This window comes from Gorilla gorilla, chromosome 10 (assembly GCF_029281585.2).
Source record: "Gorilla gorilla gorilla isolate KB3781 chromosome 10, NHGRI_mGorGor1-v2.1_pri, whole genome shotgun sequence".
In the NCBI taxonomy this organism is placed as follows: Eukaryota; Metazoa; Chordata; class Mammalia; order Primates; family Hominidae; genus Gorilla; species Gorilla gorilla.
In genome coordinates this window covers 48,609,324-48,633,041 of record NC_073234.2, presented here as the reverse complement: position 1 = coordinate 48,633,041, position 23,718 = coordinate 48,609,324, and the positions used below count along the sequence as shown (strand labels likewise).

Sequence of the window (23,718 nt, the reverse complement as noted above, 5' to 3'; positions counted from 1 at the left end):
CTTTGATTATAATTAGCTGTGATTCCTGGATAATTTCATACATATTTCGAATTACTAGAAAAACAAGGAAATCTAACCTACGACTTTTTTCAAATAAAATGAAATGTTTATGAATTCAAATCTGAACAATTAGGAAGGTTGATGTATGTCATCCATAGTATGTCTTGGGTGAAAAGGCCCTGCCCCTCCAGCCTGGGAACTCTCAGTGCTTCCTCCCCAGGGTCCCCCTCCCAGCTCAGACCAGAGCTGTGTGTGTGAAAGGGACTGTGAATGACCCACTGGCCACAAAGAAAGTCTCAGTGACCTGGAAACCAGAATAAAAATTCTACCATGATGTCTGAAGCACAACGCACTTTATCGAAGATTGTACAGAACAGAGAATTCCTTTCTTGAAGCCAAGACGGGAAATCAAAGTACCAGCAGGAAGTGGTGACCGGGGAGGCCCTGCCTACAGGGAGGGGAATGGGCCTATTGGAATTGTCCCATAAGGCAGTGGGACATTGGCTGGGGTGAGGGCACCTTCAGGGCACAAGTGGTGACATGGCCCAGCTCCTGGCCACTGCCTTGTGTGGGTGGATGTTTTTTCAGATTTTGTTTGTTTGTTTAGAGATAGGGTCTCGCTCACTTGCCCAGGCTGGAGTGCAGTGGTGCCATGCTAGCTCAATGCAGCCTCGAACTCCTGGGCTCAAGTGACCCTCCCACCTCCGCCTCCCAAAGTGCCGGGATTACAGGCATGAGCCGCCGAGTCCGCCGTTGAGGGTTTACAGCCTACTCATCCTTCGCGGCAACTTTCCGGCTGCTGCGATGCCAGCAGTCTGGGAAGGTGGGGCTCCGGGGCACAAGTCAGAAGCAGCGGAGGGAAGGGGCCCCGCGGGGGTGCGGGGGAGCTCAGAGCCGGGCGTGCCGGAGGGCGAAGGGGACTGGGGTCCGAGGACGCCCCTGGCGCGGGGTTCTGAATTTGTGGCGGGACCGCCAGCCCTAGGAGGAGCTTTGTGAGACTCTGGCCGCGCTGCTGCTGCCGCCGCCGCCACCCCGGCTGACGGCGCAGGAGTCCCGGAGCCACAGAAGCCCCCCGAGCACCGCGGAGCTCCCGCCCAAGACCCAGCCGCTGCGGCCCCGGCTACCGCCGCGGGCCCGGGCTCCGACTCCTCCTCCCAGGGCGCAGCCGCCGCCAGTGCTGCTGTGGCCGGTCTCTGCAAAGAGGGTCGGGGTCAGGGAGCCTGGCAGTGTCCGCCCGGCACGCCAGCCCCTCCCACAGTCCCGAGCCGCAGGTCTTCCCGGGGGTGACGCCCCGCCGAGATCCGGCAAGGAGTGGGGAGGACAGGCTTCAAGGAGGGGAGGGGAGGTTGGTTCCTCCAAAACAGCCACCAACAGCTCTTCCAGCCTGCAGGCCGGATGGCCTCGCACCAGCGCTGGCACATGGCTTGAGAAACTGCATTCCGAGGCCTCCAGTCCCTTCCCGGAGAAAGAACCCAATACTTACCGAGGCTCACGGAACTCTGGCACCTCCCAGACACCCTGTGCGGAAGACCAGACAGTTCTCTCAGTTCCTCCCTCTCCTTAAACGGCCTTCCTTAGGTCAACAGCAAGGAGAGCCTTGGTCACCCCACCCCCATTCCCTCCTGACTGATGTAGAGAGTGAGAAATAAGCTGGACGGGTGCTCAGAAAATCATAAAACACATTCTTCTTTCTATTGGGTAAGGTTAAAGTGTTACTCTTTCCACTGACATCTCCCAAAGGGATACAGACCAGAGGATACAGAACATTTCTGGACCCACCCATCCTCTCCACCTCCTCAGGATACTCTTCATTTAGCAAATGCTATTTGAACCCACATGGGACAGAGCCCTATACCCATGTGCAAGTATACAGGAACACACTCTTCAAAAACTTGCAGTTAAGGCATTAATAAAGAAATGGTCTAGAAATAACATTTATGTCTATGACCCTTCATCTTTGCAGACATACACGGTATAGCTAAAACATAGGACGTTATCCCAGGTAAGGCGCTAACGTGTTCATATGGCATAGGAAGCACAGCTTTCTTGGTGTGACAGCATCTCCCAGCCCTGAACAAGAGGCTGTGCCTGCCAATGGCCACCGCCACCTCCCACAGAACGCACAGCTCCCACACCTGGCAGCACGCTCAGGCAGGAAAGCCCCAGGCCTCTGGCCTCCTGGGAACCAGACGGACTCTCACCTGCATTCCTCGCCCTCCAGGAGGGTCCGGTAGGTGGCGATCTCCACGTCCAGGGCCAGCTTGGCATTCATCGGCGCCTGGTACGCACAAAGCAGCGGGGCCAGGTCCTCTTTGGCCTGCCGCAGTCCAGACTTGATGTCCTGAAGCTTGGCATTGGTGTCCTTGAGGGCCACCTCCTAGCGCTGCTCTGCATCAGCGATGGTCGTCTGCAGCTCGGCGTTCTTAGTGTGGGGAGCCAGGAGTCCAATTTAGATTTGAATGTCATTCACTGACGGCCCGTCCTGTGTGCTTGGTGCTTGCACGTGTGTTACCTGATGTTGGGCAAGTGAGGAAACCCCAGGCACGGGGGTTAAAGGCTATGCAGCTGGTCAGCAGAGAAGCCTGGGCTTGGATCTAGGTCCCAGCACACCAGGGAGTGGGATTAGAAACACCTGGCTTCAAGGGGCTATACCAACTCAGGAGGAGCCAGACCCTTCCTGTGCCTCTCTCCTTTTTTATGGGAAATAACTGAGCATCTTCTGAAAACTTCCCTCCTCCAGGAAGTCTTCATGAATTATCAGAGAAACCTTCTCTCTGCCTTAGCCCATCTAGATGTGGGCTTCCTTGGCTACTCCCCGAATTCAGTCTTCAACAGTCAACTTCTTTCTCCAACCACCTAATCATGTCTTTACTCAGTTTCTATCCCATATCAACCTTCAAGCTCCAGGGAAGCAGAAACTAAATCCACGTAACAACCTTAGTTCAGCGCTAGCCCAGCACATCACCCAGGAAATCTTAGTGTACATGAGTGGGGGCATGATTTTGCTTTGCATAGGTGCTAGGCCTGAGTGTCATGATGGAAGCATAAGCCCACAGCCCTGGTCATGTTCTTTTCCTCCTCATCCCCACCTGCTTCTTGATGCTCTCGATCTCCACCCACAGCCTCTGGGTCATCCTGTTGAGCTCCATGATCTCATTCTTGGTGTTCCTCAGGTCATCCCCATGCCTGCTGGCCGTGGTCTGCTGCTCCCCCAACTGTGTCCAGAAAAGTCACATTTTCAGAAAAGGGGTCTTATAGCTCACCTGCTTCAACACCTTCATACCACAAATGGAAAAACCAGAGCACAGTCGTATACAGACCCAGTGCTCTCTCCCTACACCAGAAGCCCTGTCTTCCAGAACAGTAGCTACTGTCTGTTGAGCTGTCGCTGTGCACCAGACCCTCTGTTTTATCTCATTCATCCTCACAACAACTTGATGAGAAAGGCATTATTATCCCCACCTTATACAAAAGGAAAACTGAGACTCAGATTGCCTGAGTTCCATGACCAAAGTCATCCAGCTATGGAGTGACAGTGTGGGCACTTGAATGCAAACATCCCAGATGCTGGAGCCAGCTTCTTTCTTAATCAGCAGAAAACCCAGGGGAAGAGTCAAATGTAGATGGACCAACTCTGTCTCATTCAGATTTGGGGAATGGGAGGGAAATGTACAGAATTCCCTGGGCCTGTGGAGTTAGACTTTGCCCATCCCCCTCCCTTGGCTGTTCCAGATACCAGCTTCAACACCTCAGTGTGATCAGAAGCGCACGTAGATACAGAGCCTTTATGGAGGAGAAATGGAAGAGTTTCTAACACGAAATAATAATAAAGGGGATGCAGCAAGAAAGATTTAGGTTAAGAATTTTTCAGCCTTGGCGCTATTGACATTTTGGGCATGATAGTTCTTTTTGCAGAGGCTGGCATCCTGTGCATTATAAGATGTTTACAGCATCCCTGGCCTCTACCCACTAGATGCCAGTTAGTACCCCCACCCCACTTTTAGGCATGACAATCAAAAATGCCTGCAGATATTTCCAAATGTCCCATGGGGGAAAATCGTACCTTCCCCACCCTCTGTTGAGAAGCACTGGGTTAGAGCAAAGTCAGAGCTTTCTGACTGGGAAGAAAGCTCTCTGTTAATAAGACCAGACCACTGGGAAGATGAGGTAACTGCCAAATGGAGGTGTGGGAAGAATGGCTTGGAGGCAGGGTCTGCCCTCCTGTGTGGACTGTCTAGGCAGATTGATGGGGGAGCAAGATTCTCCAAAGCTACATGATGCTGTCACCCATCTTGGTCTGGTACAGGGCCTCGGCCTTGGCCTAGCTCCTCTGGGCAATCTCCTCATACTGGGTGCAGACCTTGGCAATGATACAGTCCAGGTACAGGCAGCGGTTGTTGTCCATGGAAAGAACCACAGACGTGTTGCTGGTGTCTGACTGCATCTGGGACAGCTCCCACAGGGCCAAGCAAACATGCCCCCTCCAGAGCAGACCCACACCAGGCTTCCCAACAGAGCACGGGAAGCCACCAGCTCAGGAGAGGGGTGCTCAGGACTGAGGGACCACCACTAGAGGCTTTTCTGGAAGGCAATGGCCACTTCTACAACAGAAGAAAGAAGATGAGGAGGCAGAGGTTCGAATGGTGCAGGTAGAGAACAGAACTACCCACAAAGGTGGGCCAGTGTCTCTCTGGTCAGGACAGACAGACCTACAGTCCTGCTGGACTTCTAAATGCCCTCTCCTCTAGGAGGTAGGGCAGGTAAGTCCCAAGGAATGGCAATGAGGAGAGACTTCAGCATCGTAGAGGGCTTTCAGGAAGTTCATCTCGCCTATCATCCTCTCCACGTTGACCTCCAGCTCCACTTTTGTCATGTGGGCAGCATCGACATCCTGGGAGATAATTCAGTCACTGTCTCCACAACCTGTGGCTCTGTCCAGTCCTGCATACTGTGGAAAGGGGCAGGAAGAAGGGGCCACGGGGCCCCTCCCCTGGGAGCTCCCACTCAGGGAAAAGGAGACCCCATCCAGGCACAGGCAGCTGCACCCTAACATTGCTAAACCAAGTACTCTGCAGGCTGGACTGGTGAATGCACACCAGGGAAGGGCACAAAGAGACTATAAGGTGAGAGGAAGAATGAAGTCTGGAGCTGGGGCCCTTACACTGAGACCAGGGGAGAAGAATATGTGAGGAAGGGGGTCTGAGGGAGAATTTAAATTTGCCACACTCAAAGTCTCTCTCTTCAGATACCTCCTGGGAATGCACTCCTAATAGAAAAAAGAAAGAAATTATTTCTACCTTTGGTCCATTTTGTAATCACAACTTAAGGCCTAATCAGGTTCATAAACTCTGCATGCCCATCAGGAAAGGACTTGGCAGAAGGCTCCTGGGACCTTCACACCCTTCAGCAGGGGTGGGCAGGGAGCTGCTGGGGCCTGAACCCTGTCTGGCCTCCTCCCTCTTCCTGGCCCTCACTTGCAGGGCCTACAAGAAGTCCTCAGATCAACAGCACTAAGCTTCTGCCTCCCCTCCACTCTCAAACCACTCAGGTTAACAGGGCTTTGGGGTGGGAAGCTGGGAAGAGGCCCCTCACCTTCTTCAGGACCACAGAGTCATTCTCTGCAGCTGTGCACTTGCTGACCTCATCTTCATACCTGTGAGAAAAAGGTCACCTGTGGTCTGCCTTCTCTCAGTCATCCCCATGGCCCCAGGGCACATCCCATGAATCACATGGACTCAGGGCTTCTTGTCCCACCAGTTTAGCCCAAGGCCTGCATCTTTCCAATGTATGGCCTTCTGGGTTCAGGTAAGACCCAGTTCATTCTACAGACATTTACTAGCACTTAATATGTGCCAGGCACCACTTAATAATGATGATGATGATAATTGGACAGTGAAGTAGATACCCCCTCCTTATACTATTCTGATTGATCCTAGAAGGCTTTCTGGAGAAATTTTGATTTTTTTCAACTATTTATGGGACCAGAGGGAGATGGCTGAGCTGCCAAGAGCTTTCAGGGGAATTTTCTGGTGCCAACTCTGTGTACAGCAAGTACAGTAGCACCATGGGCTCTCCATAGGTACTTAGTGAGTATTCTACAGCAGATGCAGTCTCCAGAAAGATGTTTACAATCCTGGGTACACTGCACTCAGGTGGGAACTAGAGAAAACCACAGAGAAATGTCTCTCAAGCACACCTTTTCCCAAGAAGGATCCTAGATGCAACTGAGCCCTGCATTTAAACTTAACCACTGGCTAAAGATGTCTCAAACTTTTATTTGCTATGAGACATTTCTGCACAAAATTCAAGGCTAGCCATATAAGCAGGGGAGTAACTATCAATCAACTGGTCATTCAACAAACATTTGCAGAGCACCAAGTATGTGTCAGGCCTTATACTAGACACTCAGGATTCCAAGATCTCAGAAGGCCCCTTTGAGGATGATAAGGGCTACTGCTGAGACCTTGGGCAGCCAAACCCACTTGCTGTGGAGCAGCTGCATTTTCAGCATCACTTTCTGTTTTTCTGTAAACAAATTTTTTTTGAGACAGCCTCTCACTCTGTTGCCCAGGCTGGAGTGCAGTGGCGCGATCTTGGCTCACTGCAACCTCTGCCTCTTGGGCTCAGGCGATTCTCCCTCCTCAGCCCCCCAAGTAGCTAAGACTAAAGGTGTGCACCACCATGCCTGGCTAATTTTTGTATTTTTTGTAGAGACAGGGTCTCACTATGTTGCCCAGGCTGGTCTCAAACTCCTGGACTCAAGTAGTCCACCTGCCTCAGACTTCCAGAGTGCTAGGATTACAGGCATGAACCAACGCACCCGGCCTCTGTAAATAAATTTATCCAGACACCCAGATGTCTGCCAGGAACCAGCTAGGTACCTCTAGAAGGTCACTTAACTTTCAAGAGCTTCACCTCTAAAAAGGTGTGATGTTCCAATGTTAAGACTAACTTCTTCATCTTTGCCCAGGACACATATGAAAATGGGACCCCGCAAAGAATCACTACAAGCCCTTTCTGTGAGGCCTACTATTACCCCAGGGTCACAAAGAGATCTCCACACATTGTACCCCAAGAGTACTGATGACACTCTCAGCAGCTAACCAAGCCCAGACACCACACAGTCACCACTGTCATTGCCATGGTTTCCCTTGCATGGAATGTCCAGAACGCAGACACCCCCATAAACCATTCATTCAGCCAGGCCCTTTCACGTATACATGCAAACAAGCCTCACATGCCGTCAACATTTGCAGTTCCTCACACTAAAATCTTCCTATGAGAAGCACCTAGGAGGAGGTGCCTCTTCACCCTCATCTCACCTCACAAAGCTGATGGCAGGTTGACTCATCCCTCAAATACAAATTCAGCTTGGGCAGAGTCGGCCTCTCTTTCAAAGACGAGCAGCTTGCAAATCCTCTGAGATGGAGGGGGAGTTCTGCGTTTGGGTTTCAGAAGGCAATGGTTAGGAGACATCAACGATGGCAGCCAGCAGTCCCCAGAGCAGCAGCCTCAGCAGCCCCTCTGAGGAGCCGCGGGACGGGGCACACAGAGGGATGGCACCTCCATCCAGGGAGGGGCTACAGCGTTTTCCTCACCTGTTGCTGCTGTAAGCAGGCCCACTACTGCTGAGATACCACAGAGGGCTTAACATATGGGGTGAACCCACAACTCCTTCCTCAGACTCATAAGGAGAAGAGGGGAAAAAAAGACCAACACAATTGAGCCAGATTTCCTCACTGTCTAGCTGGCTTGAGATGGGCTCACCTGTCGATGAAGGAGGCAAAAGTTGTTGAGGGTCTTGATCTGCTCCCGCTTCTGGGCCTTTACTTGCCCAAACTTAAGGTCAGTCTCCTGGAGGGACTGCAGAAGGCTCTGGTTGACAGTCACTTCCTGGATTCCACCCAGGAAGCCACCCAGATCACTGAGGTCACGGAGGCCACCAAAGCCACCAGGACCACCAAAGCTTCCAGAACCACCGAAGCCACCAGCTCCTCTGCAGAAACCCCTGGCTCCTCCTCTGAAGCCTCCAATTCCTCCACCAAAGCCCCCAGCTCTTCCACCAAAGCTTCCACCCATCCCTCTTCCACCACCTCCAAAACCACTGCCTCCAAAACATCCCCCACCAGGCCCCCCGAACCCACCAGCCCCGCTGAACCCACCAGCCCAGGTGCCACCTCCAGCCACACTGATAGAGATCGTCTTCTTCCCCCCAAGGCCATGGAGACTCTGGCTGCAGAAACCTCCCCCCATCATGGCACAGGCAGCAGACCCACCCACCACCAGCCCTTCCTGAGCTGGAGGCAAAGGAGGACATGATGGAGCTGATCCAGCTGTGGCCTGACACCACTGCTAAGTGGCTGCTGAAGGCCTGGCAGTAGGCCCCACCAGAAGACCTGCAGGGCTGCTGGCTGTAGCTTATCTGGCGATTCATGGCAGACAGCAAGGTCTTCCAAAGGAAGGGTGGGCTCAGAAGGCTGGAGGAAACTCAGAAGCCTTCTGGAGTTCTGGGATGGGGATGGCCCTTATGTAGAGCCTGGGAGCTTGGCTGGCTGATGGTGCCAGCCACCTAACTGAGGTATTAGCAGCTTTGGTTTTCCTGGTAGCAAGAGGTCGAGTTCAAAACATGCAACACACCTTGATAATCCCTCCAAATTTCCAAATTACTTTGTTTTCCCAGGGTTACTCCCTTGAAATAACCTTAAATTGGGAGAGGAACCATCCTGTAGGGCTGGACACAACCCTTAATCCCCAAGACATCTATGACCCCATGCTGAGAGTGACAGGTCAGCACTTCTCTGCCCCTCAGCCACTCAGCCAGACAAACCAGCCTCAGGAGGTTCCCAGGATGGGTGCAGAGCCCCAGTGGGGGCAGGACCCCAGGCAAGGACTCCAAGGAAGAAGGGAGAGGAAGGGGGAGGGCTGTGAAGGTGACGTTGTGGCTGACAAGGAGAAGGAAGGTGCAACAGAAGTTAAAGAATGCACAGCAGCTGCCTCTAGGACCTCACCCTTCAGGGAGGAGGTGCACATATGAATGCACAAAGAGCAAGTTCTCAGCCACAGGGACACCTAGAACTGGGGTCTAAGGGGCCTTGGAGGGAGAGCTGCAGGGGAGGGGAGAGGAGTCAGTCTGACAAGGACAGGAATGAGCATGGCGGGAGAAGAAGTCAAGGTCACTGCCAAGTGCCCTAGGAGAGGGTGAGCAGAGAGAGGGGCTGAGGCCAGCCTGGGTAGGGTAGAGGGAATGGACCACTTGGGCCAGGCCAGAAAAACCATCAGCTTTTCCTCTTCCAAACTTGTACAACAAAAATGAATCCAGGATTCCCAAGGCCCTCTTCCCTCAGCTCACATGAGACACCACCCCCACCACCTAGGAAGCTCAGATCCTCACCAGTAAAATTTCAGAATAACAAGGGCTTCTTCTTAAGTCTGTTAGGGGCATAATATTTGGAAGAAGTTCTGTGTGATGTGAAATGTTACTCACTTTTGTAACATTTACCTCTACTTACCTTTGGCAGCAAAGACTACCTTTGATGACACCAATCCTGACAGCACAAACCAAAGCTGGAAATGAGCCTCTGCAAAGGCCAGCCCCTTTTAAAATGACCTTTGCCTTTTCCTCTTCTAATCTGACCTCCAATTCCCTCTGATCCGTGCTCGTCCAAGAACCCTTCTGTCATTGATCTCACCTTCTCCCCTTTGCTCAGACCTGACTTCCTAGCCACTCAGCACCTCCTTCTTCCCTTGCCAGCTCACTGGAGGGAGGGCCAGTTCAAACCAGTGAACCACCAAACCTCAGGGAAGCTCCTGTTCCTCTCCATCAAGTCACAAAAGACCCTCAAGTAAAGTGGAAGAGAATGAACTCAGTGGAGAGAGAGAGAAGCAAAACACACCATAAATCCACACCAACACACACACACACACACACACACACACCACAGAACCACAGGCATGCCCACAAGGATGCACACGCTCATCACAATTCCCTGCCCAGGGCACTCTTCCCCATGCAGCCCTTCGTGCCACAGGTAGGCATCGTCCTCCTCACCACCTTCAAAACCTTGGTGCCTACCCCATCCCCCAGGGCCCTGATTCTTGCTCAAAGCTCCTTGCTGACCTAAGAAACCAAGATACGGCAGCTGGATCCAAATAGGGGCACAGACTGAGAGGAGTCCCAGGTCCCAACTCAACTCAGCCACTGAGTCTTCCCCTTGCCAGGCCTCAGTTTCCTCCTCTGCACAATGAGGGCTTCAGACTTGAGTAGAGGATTCACGTTGGACCTACTGAAGCCCCAGGGTTCAAAGGAGGTATGAGTGGGAGAAAGGAATGCAGTGGGCAGTGCTCTGGTCTCATCACCACTGCCATCCTGACACCTCCACGCTGATCTCTTAAATGAAAGACTCTGCTGTTTAAAAACAATTTGGAAACTCCTGGGCCCATTGCCCTCTGGATCACTTCCCGTGCTGATGGTGGGGCTCAGCAACATAACATAAAACCGCTGTCTTTGCTCACATATGGGGCTGATCCTGACTCCAAAATCCAAGTCATGTTTTGGTTTCCAAGTGTGGCCTATGCTTTTGTCAAGAGAGGCCCCAGGAGCAAATGAGAAAAGGTGTCCCACCATCCTCCTGTCCCCCACTTGCCATTTGTAAATCCTTGCTATTGAAGGGGAACTCTGCAGAACAATTCACTGGTTTCCACCCCTTGACCACTGCCAATGACCTGGCCCAGTCTGAATATGCAAAGAAGTCAGTTTGCATTTTAACATCAAGAACAAATCCCAAAGAGATTAGGGTGGAAGTTGGGGTTCTAATGAGGACCCATCTCAAATCCCTTCATTAGCAGTGGCAAATCCCACCAATCCCCCACGCCTGCAAACTAGAAAAGTCCAGCTATTCTCCTCTGTTGCCTCTTCAAAAAAATTAGAGTGCACTGCTAGCCAGGGAGTCGCCAACCCTAGAATTAAACCATATGGGCCTTTCCTGGGGATGAGGGCACAGAGGCCCCAGGAGAGACACTGAGCCCTGCCCTCCCTCCTCTCCGTGGCCATGGCTATGCCTCCCAGGCTGGCACCTGACCGAGGCCCCTGTGCTCTGGGGCAGCAGTGCCCTCATCAGTGGAGTCCAAGGGCAGGGCAACAACCGCATCTGCCATTGTTCCTGCCATGAGGCAGTCCCAGCTTCTCGGGGAAATGGGGCCCTCAAATGCAGCACCCAGGGCTGAGGCCAGAGCTTGACAGTACATGGCATGGCAGCTGGCAGATGATGCTGGGCCAGGGAGGGCAAGTGGGGAGAGCAGAGTTGGGACAGAGCTGTGTGTGTGGGAGGCTTCAAGGGGAGCACATGGATGGGGCCCTGGGGCAGATTGGGCATGAGCCAGGAGGAGCTCAGCTCTGGTTCCCTGGGCAGACTGTCTCACTCTGTGCCCTGCAGTCAAAGAGGAATCTGTTCCATAAGAAAGTGTTGTTTTTGTTTTGTTTTGTTTTGTTTTGTTTAAATGGAGTCTCACTCTATCACCCCGGCTAGAGTGCAGTGGTGTGATCTCCACTCACTACAACCTCTGCCTCCTGGGTTCAAGTGATTCTCTTGCCTAGGCCTCCCAAGTAGCTGGGACTACAGGCAGCCACCACCATGCCCGGCTAATTTTTGTAATTTTGTAGAGATGGGATTTCGCCATATTGGCCAGGCTAGTCTCAAACTCCTGACCTCGGTGATCCACCTGCCTTGGCCTCCCAAAGCGCTGGGATTAGAGGTGTGAGCCACCGGGCCTGGCCAGAAACTGTTCTTCAATACCAGGTGAGCTCTGAGCTGAGTCTCACTGAAGAGGGCCAGCCTCATGGCATCTGAAACTTAGGAAAAAAGGTCTTGGGGCAGGCAGCTGCAGCTCGAAACTTGGCCCAGCCCAGAAGGAGAGGGCCCAGGGAGTGAAGCATCCTCTTCAATGTGCACAGACCTACCTACCCCAGGAGGCCAGCAGAACAGTGCCATGGAAAGCACCCTGGATAGAGGCAAGAGCCCCAAGTTCCAGTCTCCAGGCTCCTCTGGGCCTCCTTTTAGCCCATTGTAAAGTAGAGCTGATAAACCTCTGCTCTGCCTGTTGAGCCTCTACTCCTGAGCCCATCGAGGGCCAGGCGAGTGAAGTACCACAAGGGCCTTATAAACTAGAAAGCAGGAGCGCCTTGGGAACTGAGGGATCACAACGGCAGCAGGGAGTCAGGCTGTAGAATGCTAGCCAGGTAGCAGGCTCTAAATTGACACTTATAGACTTTTTCAACCTTCATGGCAACCCTCTAGCTCTTTTTTTACAGATGAGGGAAACTGAGGCTAAGGAGTTAAACAACTTTTCCAGGGGCCCACAGCCAATAAGTGGCAGAGCCAAGCCTCCAGTTCAGTTTCTGTCCCAGCCTGGAGCACATGCTACGGACTGAGGCATATACGACTCAGAGCTCTGGAAAGGCTCCTTGTGCAGGCACTGGCAGGATGTTCTGTGTCTGTTCCTTCCTTCTGTGTCTATAAGTTCTCAGCTTACAGAACAAGCCCTGACTCTGAGCAATTGACTTGTATTTGATCATGTTTGCAAAGTGGTGTGGAATTGATAGAAAAGGCACAAACAGGACTCCGTGCTTCTCTAAGCATAGTCCTTAGAAGGGCACTTTGCATGGTTTTCCCAGCAAAGGGGATGGTTTGTGCTGCCCCAGCTTGCTCCTTTCTCAGCAGGATCAAGGGTTTGATTATGCAAGCTGATGGGCCAGGAGAGGGCCACAGTCTAGACCTAAAACCATTTCCCTTCCACCCTAAACCAACTCATTTAGGAACCAGCCAAAGTCCCAGCCCCAACACGATGCCTTATATGACCAGCCTGGCCCCCTGAGCTCTCCTGGTCTCAAGCTCCTGGGACACTCATTGTCCCTATGGTGTCTATAAGTCAAAGAAAAATATCTTACTTCTCAACCAGTGTAGAAGCCATGGGAGGGCAGGCCCCATACCCGGCACATACACCCACCCAGCTCCCAGCCAAACTTATACAATTCAGAAAGTTCTTGGTTCCTAAAAAAGCCAAGCCATAGCCTTATACATGTACATGACACTTAATAGTATCTGGCATTTGTGGAGTGTCTTGAACTTGTTAAAGTACTTTCATTTATCTACTCTGACAGACCAATGGGCAAACATGCCACACACGGACACACACCCTCTGTGACTCACAGACAAAATACTTTCATACAACCTGTAGCCCCAAATGAAAATGACAAAAGCATTAAGCATGAAGTAGGTTTAAAACTGATGCAGTCAGAAAGTAGAAGCCATCTCAACCTAACCACTGGCTCTGGTTTCTGCCAAGAAGCATGAAAATTGGAGCAGGGATCTAGAGTCAGGCATAATGGGTACTCCTGCGCTCTGTTCAGAGAATCCAAGAAGGAGTGTCCAGAAGGGTTTCCCCTAGAACTTCATTCCCTCCAAGAGATGCAACATTGACCAGTATCCATTTAGTCATCTCTCCAAACATTTATTCAATCACTCAGCAATGATTCGTGGAGCACTTGCTTGTGTCAGCAGCAGGCTTCCCAATAGAAGACAATGACACACAAAATACAGTTCATGGTCTGGGGGAGCCTACAGTTTTGTTGAAGGAAGTGCCAGGCATGTAAATAACACCTTAGAGCACATTGGAGTCAGCGTTATTGACAGTAGATCAAAGTACTAAGGTGTGAGAGGAAGAAAGGATATTGAAGGCATCATAGAGGAGGTAGTTTTGAGTAGGGTACTGAGGGAGGGGTCGGAGTGGGCCCAGTGGGTGGACAATTGAAAAAAGACACCACTGGTAGAGACAGGGAAATCTAATGTGGTGGGGGAAGTATTGGTAAGGTATCCCACATGTTCAGGATAGACGTCATAAAGGAGGAAGAGAGATGATGGGGAAGGAGCTGAAGGTGTAGGTTGAAACTGATTGCATTGGTCTCTCTGTGCTATGCTGCAGATTTGGGACTTTGCTCTATGGGCAGCTACACATCAGGACCACTGGGCAGCTTTTAAAAATCCAGATCCTGAAGCCCTACTTCTGCTCTCCTGAATCAGAATCAGGGAGCATGGCCCTGGCACCTGGATTTTTTTAAAGCTCCAGTTTGCTTTAATTCTGATGGACTAATTCCCAGAATGTAAGCAATTTTACTAAAGGAGAAAATGTCCCCATTTTTATAAAAGGCTAGGGGAAGGGTAAGAGAGAGTCACTTGTCTTCACACAGGACATAGAGTTGGATCTAATCCAAGGGCTGAGCCAAGCACTCAGCTCTAGATACAGGTACAAATGCTGCTGATTGGGAAGCGCCACTTGCCAATCGGCAGGGACTCCAAGGGGCAGGGAGCTTTGGAGCACATCATTAAGAACATGAAAAGGCAGGGGGAGGTGGGAGGGAGAGCATTAGGAGATATACCTAATGTTAAATAACAAGTTAATGGGTGCAGCACACCAACATGGCACACGTATATATATGTAACTAACCTGCACGTTGTGCACATGTATCCTAAAACTTAAAGTATAATAAAAATAAAAAAGAAATAAAAAGAAATTCTACATATATACATTTAAAAAAAAAAGGAACATGAAAAGGCAAACCGCAGACTGGGACAAAATTTATATTTGCAACACATATGCCTGAAGGGTCTCAGAAAGATTACAATGAGCCAGGGAAGCCAGACACAAAGGAATACATTCTACATGACGGCATTCCTATGAAGCCCTAAACACAGCAAAACTAACCTATAGTGACATAAAGCAAGCCTCAGCCTGGTGCTGGGAATTGGCAGGGGATTGACTGCAAAGGGGCATGAAGAGCATTTTGGAAGATATTCTATATTTTGGTTGCAGTTGTGGTCACGCAGGGATTTACATTTGTCAAAACTCATGGAACTGTACTCTGAAAATGGGTGCATTGTTACTGTATACAAATTATGTCTCAATGAAGTTTTTTAAAAGGGGACAAGAAAAAGAGACATAAGGACAGGATACTCATGTTCAAGACAACATGAGCTCTGAGCTGTTCTTTGGAATAGCTGTTCCTGGGAATAGGATTTGTATGTCCTGCATTTGTGTGTCCCGATATACACTAGACTGTAAGTTCCTTAAGGGGGCATCCATGTTATAGTCATCTCTGTGGCCACCGCCCCCATGGTACATGGGCCAGATTGGTGCTAGATGAAATTTGAATAAATGTATGAGTGAAACTAGAGTAGGCAAACTCACCCAGGAACAATATGCAACATGAAAAGAACAGAGCTAAAAAGAAAGAACCCAGGGAAACACCTATTTTTTAATATTTTTCAATATTTTTCATTTTATTTTTAACTATAGAATATTTCAATCATACTGAAAACAATAGAGCAAACACCTGTGTGTTCACCACCAAGATTAAGTAGATTTATATGTCTTTTCATGTTTTAAATGAAATGTTATAAAACCCCCAGTGTGAAAGGCCAAAGAGTAGAGATTTTAGAAGAAATCAGAGAATGTCTCCATGGCCTTGAGACCATAGAGCAGGGTTCTTAAACAGGACACAAAAACACCACAAGAAAGAAAAATATGATGAATTAGAAGAAGTAAATTTTGAATAAGTAATTCTGCTTGTCAAGTAGCTTAATTAAGAGAGTGCAAATATCACCCCCAGAGTGGGAGAAGATATTCATAATTTACGTATCTGACAAAGGACTCATATCCAGAACATATAAAGAACCGCTATAAATTAGTAAGAAAAAGACAGACAACCCCACCGATAGAAAAATGTTCAAAAGACGGGACCAAAGAGGTATCCAAATGGCCAATACACATGTGAAAATGAGCTCTACATCATTAGCCACTATGGGACATGCAAATTAAAACCACAAAGATACATAACAGTCCCCATCCAGAAAAGCTAAAATTCAAAAGAAAGAAAATAGCTAGTGTCAGTAAGAACTGCCCTGCCTTCCTGGAGCTACTTTGGGAACTGTCTGGAGTATCTACTAAAGCTGAACATATGCATACCCTATGAACGGCAACGCCACTGCTGGGTACACACAAAGACACGGAGTGCATACGTGATTCCCCAAGGGCCATGTACGAGAATGCTCAGAGCAGCTTTGTTCCTAATAGCCTAAAGCAATCTCCTCGTACTGGGCGTGGACCTCAGCAATGAAGCTCTCCAGGCCCAGGTGCCAATTGTTGTCCAGGGAGAGGATGACGGACATGTCATTTGATTCCGACAGTAGTTGGTTATACTCCTGCAGACACAAAGACAATTCTGCTCACATCTAACGGACAGGCCCCTACCACAAACCCCCAAAGTTAGCTTTTTAGTGATGCCACTAAAAAACACGATGATCAAGATGCAGGCCGAAATCTCAGCCAGCAGGCTAAAGAATGAAAAGGCGTCTGTCTTCTAATCCTACTGCAGGATGCATGCATCTCTTTGTCCAGGTACCTTGGATGGGGGAGGAGACTCTAAGAATGTTATCCATAGGCACTGGCAATCATAGATGTGGGGGACACAGAAAAGGGGGAAGAAAAAAGAAAGGGAGTTAGAATATTTGATAGATAAATAGTTTCAAAGGTCTCAGAATCTGAGTAGATGGTGTGGTAATAAATGTGAAGGAAAAAAAGCAATGAATGAAAAAAAATAGGGCTTAAGAGAATCAATCATATCTTAAACATATATTGGGAAGGAAGGGGGCCTTACAGCCTCGGAGAGGGGCTGCAGGAAGTTGATCTCATCCATCAGGCTCTCCACTTTCACCTCCAGGTCCACTTTGGCCACATGGGGAGGGAGAATACCAGAACAGCAATTGGCATATTTTCATTTGCTTAAAGCCTGTACTGGTCCATAATTACAGCAGACCAGTGATGGGCATATTCTCATTTGCTTAAAGCCTATACTTGTCCATAATGGTTATGAAGGGAAGTGGAAACCACTTTTACCCTGGTCATTAAACTTAGATTAAGAGTGACTTGAGGATGGCGACAGCTCCGCGACGTTGAGGCCGCATTGGGCAGTTCAGACTCCGGGTGATGACAGGAGAGTTGGCTGACAAAAAGGACCATGATGCATCACCTTCCAAGGAGGAAAGGAAGCGATCATGGACTCCTGACAGAGAGCAAGATAGAGACCAGAACTGGAAGTCTTCCCCACCTAAAGATAGGAAGCAGCATTATTCAAGGAACAGACATCGAGGAGGCAGCCATTCTTGCTTTCGTTCTCCTTCCAAATCTGCAGAAAAAGAACGACGGCACAAAGAACGAGAATGAGATAAGGAGAGGGATCGGAATAAGAAGGACCAATATCAAGACAAGGATGGGCACAGATGGGACAAGGACCAGAAATGATCCAGTTTCTCCTGGCCGAGGAAAAGACTTTAAATCTCGGAAGGATGGAGACTCTAAGAAGGATGAAGAGGATGAACATGGTGATAAGAAGCCTAAGGCCCAGCTGTTATCCCTGGAGGAACTTCTGGCCAAGAAAAAGGCTAAGGAAGAAGCTGAGGTTAAGCCCAAGTTCCTCTCCAAAGCAGAACAAGAGACTGAAGCTCTAAAGCAATGGCAGCAGGAGGTGGAAGAGCAGCAGAGGATGCTTGTAGAGGAGAGGAAGAAAAGGAAACAGTTCCAAGACTTGGGCAGGAAGATGTTGGAAGATCCTCAGGAATGGGAACATAGGGAACACAGGGAGAGGATGGAGCCAGAGACCAGTGGAAATGAGGATGAGAAAGGGCAGCAGAAGATACGGGAAGAGAAGGATAAGAGCAAAGAACTGCATGCCATTAAGGAGCATTACCTGGGTGGCATCAAAAAGCGGCACCAAACAAGACATCTCAATGACTGAAAGTTTGTTTTTGAGGGGGATGCATCTGAGGATACATCCATTGACTACAACCCCCTGTACAAAGAACGGCACCAGGTGCGGTTGTTAGGGCAAGGTTTCATTGCAGGCATTGACCTCAAGAGCAGTCACGTTTCTGTGGAGACCTAATGGAAAAGAGGCAAACCCTGGAAGAAAAGGAGCAGGAGGAGGCAAGACTCTGCAAACTTCATAAGAAGGAAGCCAAGTGCGCTGGGATGATCGTCATTGGTCTCAGAAAAAGTTAGATGAGATGACGGACAGGGACTGGTGGCTCTTCCGTGAGGGCTACAGCATCACCACCAAAGGTGGCAAGATCCCCAATCCCATCCGATCCTGGAAAGACTCTTCTCTGCCGCCACACATCTTGGAGGGCATTGATAAGTGTGGCTACAAGGAATCAACACCTATCCAGCGTCAAGCAATTCCCTTTGGGCTACAGAATCATTACATCATTGGTGTGGCTGAGACTGGCAGCAGCAAGGCAGCAGCCTTCCTCATCCCACGGCTAGTCTAGATCACCACACTTCCCAAAATTGACAGGATCGAAGAGTCAGACCAAGGCCCTTATGCCATCATCCTGGCTCCCACCCATGAGTTGGCTCAACAGATTGAGGAAGAGACCATCAAGTTTGGGAAGCTGCTAGATATCCAACTGTGGCTGTCATTGGTGGCATCTCCAGAGAAGACCGGGGCTTCAGGCTGCTCATGTGTTGTGAGATTGTAATCGCCACCCCTGGGCATTTGATTGATGTGCTGGAGAATCGCTACCTGGCGCTGAGCTGCTGTACCTACGTGGTTCTGGATGAGGCAGATAGGATGATTGACGTGGGCTTTGAGCCAGATGTCCAGAAGATCCTGGAGCACATGCCTGTCAGCAATCAGAAGCCAGACACGGATGAGTCTGAGGACCCTGAGAAGATGCTGGCCAACTTTGAGTCAGGAAAACGTAAGTACCATCAAAGTCATGTTCATGGCCACCAAGCCCCCAGCAGTGGAGCATCTGGCCAGGAGCTATCTTCGGCGACCTGCTGTGGTGTACATTGACCCCGCACGCAAGCCCCATGAACATGTGGAACAGGTCTTCCTCATGTCAGAGTCAGAAAAGAGGAAAAAGCTGCTGGCAATCTTGAAGCAAGGCTTTGACCCAGCCATCACTATTTTTGTCAACCAGAAGAAGGGCTGCGACGTGTTGGCCAAATCCCTGGAGAAGATGGGGTACAATGCTTGTACACTGCACGGTGGAAAAGGCCAGGAGCAGCGAGAGTTTGCATTGTCCAACCTCAAGCCTGGGGCCAAGGATGTCTTGGTGGCTACAGATGTGGCTGGTCGTGGTATTGACATCCAAGATGTGTCTATGGTTGTCAACTATGATATGGCCAAAAATATTGACGATTACATCCACCGCATTGGCCGCATGGGACGAGCAGGCAAGAGTGGGGTGGCCATCACCTTCCTCACAAAAGAGGACTCTGCGGTTCTCTACAAGCTGAAGCAAGCCATCCTGGAAAGCCCAGTGTCTTCCTGTCCCCCCAGACTAGCCAATCACCCAGATGCCCAGCATAAGCTAGGCACCATCCTCACCAAGAAGCGCCGGGGAGAGACCATCTTTGCCTGACACAGCATTCTTCCTGTTGACTGAGGGCATTTCCAAAGCTGCCTCATGCCTGTTCTTCAGAACCCTCACATCCCTTTTTCCAGGTCCTCACTCTTGGGTTACGGAGGCTTAGGAAAACAATCCGACTCCCTAGCCCAGACCCTCAGGTCGGGAAGCCTGCATGTGGGGCTGCAAAAGGAGAAGACGATGCTGTAGGAGGCAGGGAGAGCAAATTACCGCAGCTTTTTGGCCCAGCTCTGCCCTTCTTTGCTTTGAGATTGCACTGGGCCATAAGCTCATGCCAGGCTATGGGGGCAGCCAGTTGGCATTGCTCCCCAGACTGAACAGAAACCTGGCTGCCTGATGGGACCTCCTTTGGCACAGACTTGACTGTGTAAGTGTATAAACTGCAGCAGCATCGTTGCCCTAGATGCCCCAGGAGACCTGGCACCATGAGGATTACCGACAGTGGAATCTTACTGTCAACTGGACAGCCATTTTCCTGCTTGGATGGTAAAGGAAGTTGAGAACCTTTAGACCTGTGCACAGCCCTGCACCAAGGAGTGCTGTGTGCTCTAGGCATCCCTTCCCCAGGGGATTTTCTAAGTAGATGGGGGGACAGGGCGAACTGACTGTGTCCTTCTTTGTCACTGAATGAAATCTCTGTTTTCTATTCTCTGAGAAGATAAGTTTGTATGTTCTGAGAATAAATATATGAATATTTTTAAAAAGTGACTTGAAAATGAGACTCAGGAATTAAAGAGAGTTCTTATGTATGACACTAATGCCTCATCGCAGCAGGAAAGTGGCATTATATTCCAAAGAGCTCAAAGCAATTTGGCAACTGATGAGCCCTTATAGGATCTGGAAGCCCTCAGACACAAGAGCCAATAAAAAAGACGGCAGAATTTCTGCCTTTGAAAGAGATAGATGAGACACCAGTGATGGGGGACCTGTAAGTGTTCATGTGACCCTGGGGCATGTTCTCCTGGGAAGTCTCTCAGGCTCAGGGAGAGCCTCCATATCTCTCTGTCTCTTCATCACTTTTTGCCCCCATCACCCAGGACACTCTGGCACTGATCTAATCATGAAGGAAGCAGAGTGTGACATTTGAGAAGTGACCAGGCTGGCAGCATTGAGAAAGTCCTGGAACATTGGGAAGTCTCATAGGCACGATGGGAATTTGGCTGACCCCTGAGGAGCACTGTTCAACCTGGCTTTGGCAGCTGTAGCCCCAATCCCAGTCCCCATCCAGCCCCCATCCTTGCTCACCTACTTGAGAAGCACCAAGTCCTTCTCAGCTGCTGCACGCTTGCTCCGCTCTTCACAGTACCTGCAAGAGGAAGAGCATGGGTCAGCTGCAGCTGTACCAGAGGGCTGTACTAGGAGAGGTCCCTGGCCAGTCCAGCTCAGGGGTGAGCCAAGCAGAAATCTCTCTGAGTCATAGGGATCCATGAAGCCCTGAGTCCTCCCAGCCCTTCTCAGCACCGGCATAAATGTTCAGGATGTTGGTGATGGAGGTAAAAGCGTGAGAGCTTGTCCTCCTCCAAGACCAGCTACACTGCATGGAATGCGGTCTCCATTCTCCCACCTGCTCCTCATGCTCCCATATGGCTCCACATCTCCCACACTGAGGCCTGGGCCCCTCCCACAGCCCTGGAGTCTTTCAGTGTTCCTCAGTCAGCACTGAAGTTAATGTCCCTTCCGGTCCCACAGGGTGGGAACTCCCAGAGAGCACCCCTGAGCTTCTCTTTCCCGGGCCCCTCACTCAGTCCAGGCCCTACACCACAGCTATGATGACTGAGGGCCCCACTTTTCTGCCTCTGCCACACTAATGCAGTCAGCTACCCCAGCCACAGGGCCCTATGGGAACAACCGGCCCCATGAGCTCCACATGTACAGCTATAGCCCCAGCACCAAGCACAGGGCCAGCACAGAGTAGACATTTAATACCTTTCATTATTATGTCCTTCGTAGTTCATGTCATTCAGTAATAATAAAACCAGCATTATTAACAAGCTATTTGGTTGATGAGCCTTTCATTAGTATTAACTAATTAATTAATAAGATGTCACTATTTGCCAGGCACTGTTTGAACAGCATATATTAAATTATTTAGCTCTCAAACAAACTTTTAAGGTAGGTACAGTTATCACCCCCGTGTTACAAATGAAGAAACTGAGGCACAGATTGGTTAAATAAATTACCTATGATTGTGCAGTTAGAAAGAGACATAGTCAAGCTTAAACCCGGGCAGTCTGGCTGCAGAGCTTTTGCTCATACACACAGTGCTGCATGGCAGGTCCACCAATGAGCCCCGTCAAGTGCCTTCCTTATCCATATTGCCCCAGCTCCTTTTTGATGCCCACAGAGGCCAGATGACCTTCACATTCTGGGCACCTGAGCCTCACCACCGGGTGCACTGCCTCTCACCTCCTCTTGTATGCCTCCGCGAGCGCCTGCATGGTGCCCAGCTCCCCCTCCAGCCAACCCCACTCCATCAGTGGCTTGTCAAGGTGAGCCTGGAGGCAGCCAATGTAGGATTCAAAGAAGGGCTGCAGGTCATTGGAGGTGACCATTTGCTCCTACAGGAAGCATCACTTGGTCTCCAGCACCTTGTTCTGCTGCTCCAGCAACCGTACCTGTGATCAACCATGGAGGAGAGGGTTATGCTCTGTCCAGTCCCTGGCTCAGGAGCAGACCTGGTCTCCAAATCCAGGCCTCCCATGCCTGGGATCCCAGGGGGTCTCAGGGCCTCTGACCCTCTCCAACTTCAGACACTCACCTTGTCAATGAAAGAGGAAAATTTGTTGTTGAGGGTCTTGATCTGCTCCTTCTCCTGGGTCTTCACCTCAATCTAGGCATCAATCCCCATGTTCAGGGGCTACCAGAGGCTCTGGTTGATGGTCACCTCCTGGATGCCAAAGGGAAAGGCCCCCAAACCTCCAAAGCCCGAGGCTCCACCAGGCTGTCCTCCAAAGCCACCAGGTCTCCCTCCAATGCTGAAGGAGCTTCCTCCAAAGCCACTTTTCATGCCCCTTCCTTCAGCCCCATACAGACTGCTTCCCAAGGTGCCCCAGCACCCCTGTGCCCTGCCTCCAGCACCCCTGTGCCCTGCCCCCAGCCTGGGCGGCACCTCCAGCAACCCTCAGTGAGATCTTTCTCCCGGCAAAGCTGTACAGACTCCTGCTGCCAAAGGTGCCCCCTGTCATGGCACAGGCTGCAGCAGCACTGCCTCCCCCAGAGCATGAGGCTGACGGATCTGATGGCACCACCATGGCTCTAGCCAGACACCAGGATGGCAGAGTGGCCACTCGAGCTCTGGGTGGCCTGGGAGGTCCTGCTGGACTGCTGGCTCATCATTTTCTCTGGATGCAGGAAGATGTCCTGGTTCAGAAAGCCTGAGGAAAGGGCACTTTCTGATGCAAGGAGAGAGGTGGCCCTTTTTATAAGTCCCAGTGGATTGGCTCACTAATTTGACAATTTCCTGAGCTTGATTTTCTAGCCAAAACAGGTCATTGCCTCAAATCCCAAACACATCTTGGTCCTAACCCTGGAGCCACCAGTTGCTTTGATTTTTCTCTGACATTGGCCTCATTTTTCCTTCACCAGATCCAAGGCAGAAAAACACTTAGGCTCCCTACAATGGATGGGCTGCTTCCTACTGGAACCTAGCCCCAAACATCAGGGCATTTGCTGTAATTAGGTGATTTTCCATGCTCCTCCTGTCTCCGGTGACCTGAGTCATTGACTTCTGCCAGTCAGATCCCAGCTCTTAAAACATAAAATATTCACAGGAGACCTTGTCTCAGTTAATTGTGCAGTGTGGTCCTGAAAGGAAGCCCTTCAGCTCTCCCGGGAACCACATCCACTGCGATGGGGTCCTCGGGATGCAGGGGCCATTAAGAGTCTCTAAGGTAATGTTTTCCCTTTTTGTCCTGAGGAAGTGACTCTCCTTACCTCTGGATGGTGCCTAGCCTGCAAGAACAGGACTCTCTGCCCTGCAGGGGCTTTACCTGCAATCATCTCATGCCTGGGTAGTTCAGAGTGAAGCCTAACTCCCGCCCAGACCATCAAATGAATGCACTGTACGTTCTAGGCTCTCACCAAGGACTTGAAACCTCATGCTGGGCTGAGTGTGCAATGAACTTTTGCAGGGGAAAAAAGGAGAGGAGGAAGCTAAAACGTCCCATGCAAGCTTATGTTTCCACCTCAGCATCCTTTTTCCTTGTTCCAAGCTCAGCACATGGCCCAGAGCATG

At 50.4% G+C, this 23,718-nt stretch overlaps 1 protein-coding gene and 1 pseudogene across 1 annotated transcript; one reads left to right on the top strand and one right to left on the bottom strand.

Moving 5' to 3' along the window:
- Positions 1-978: 978 nt before the first annotated feature.
- LOC101137664 (keratin, type II cytoskeletal 2 epidermal) lies at positions 979-8,253 on the bottom strand. Its single transcript, XM_031000988.1, is given in 9 exon segments — positions 979-1,325; positions 1,484-1,518; positions 2,202-2,422; positions 3,090-3,217; positions 4,294-4,453; positions 4,793-4,891; positions 5,593-5,653; positions 7,768-7,788; positions 7,790-8,253. Coding segments are annotated over 9 exon segments (1,536 nt in total).
- An 8,784-nt stretch (positions 8,254-17,037) lies between these two features.
- LOC101127454 (probable ATP-dependent RNA helicase DDX23) lies at positions 17,038-19,478 on the top strand (annotated as a pseudogene).
- The last annotated feature ends 4,240 nt before the right edge of the window (positions 19,479-23,718 follow it).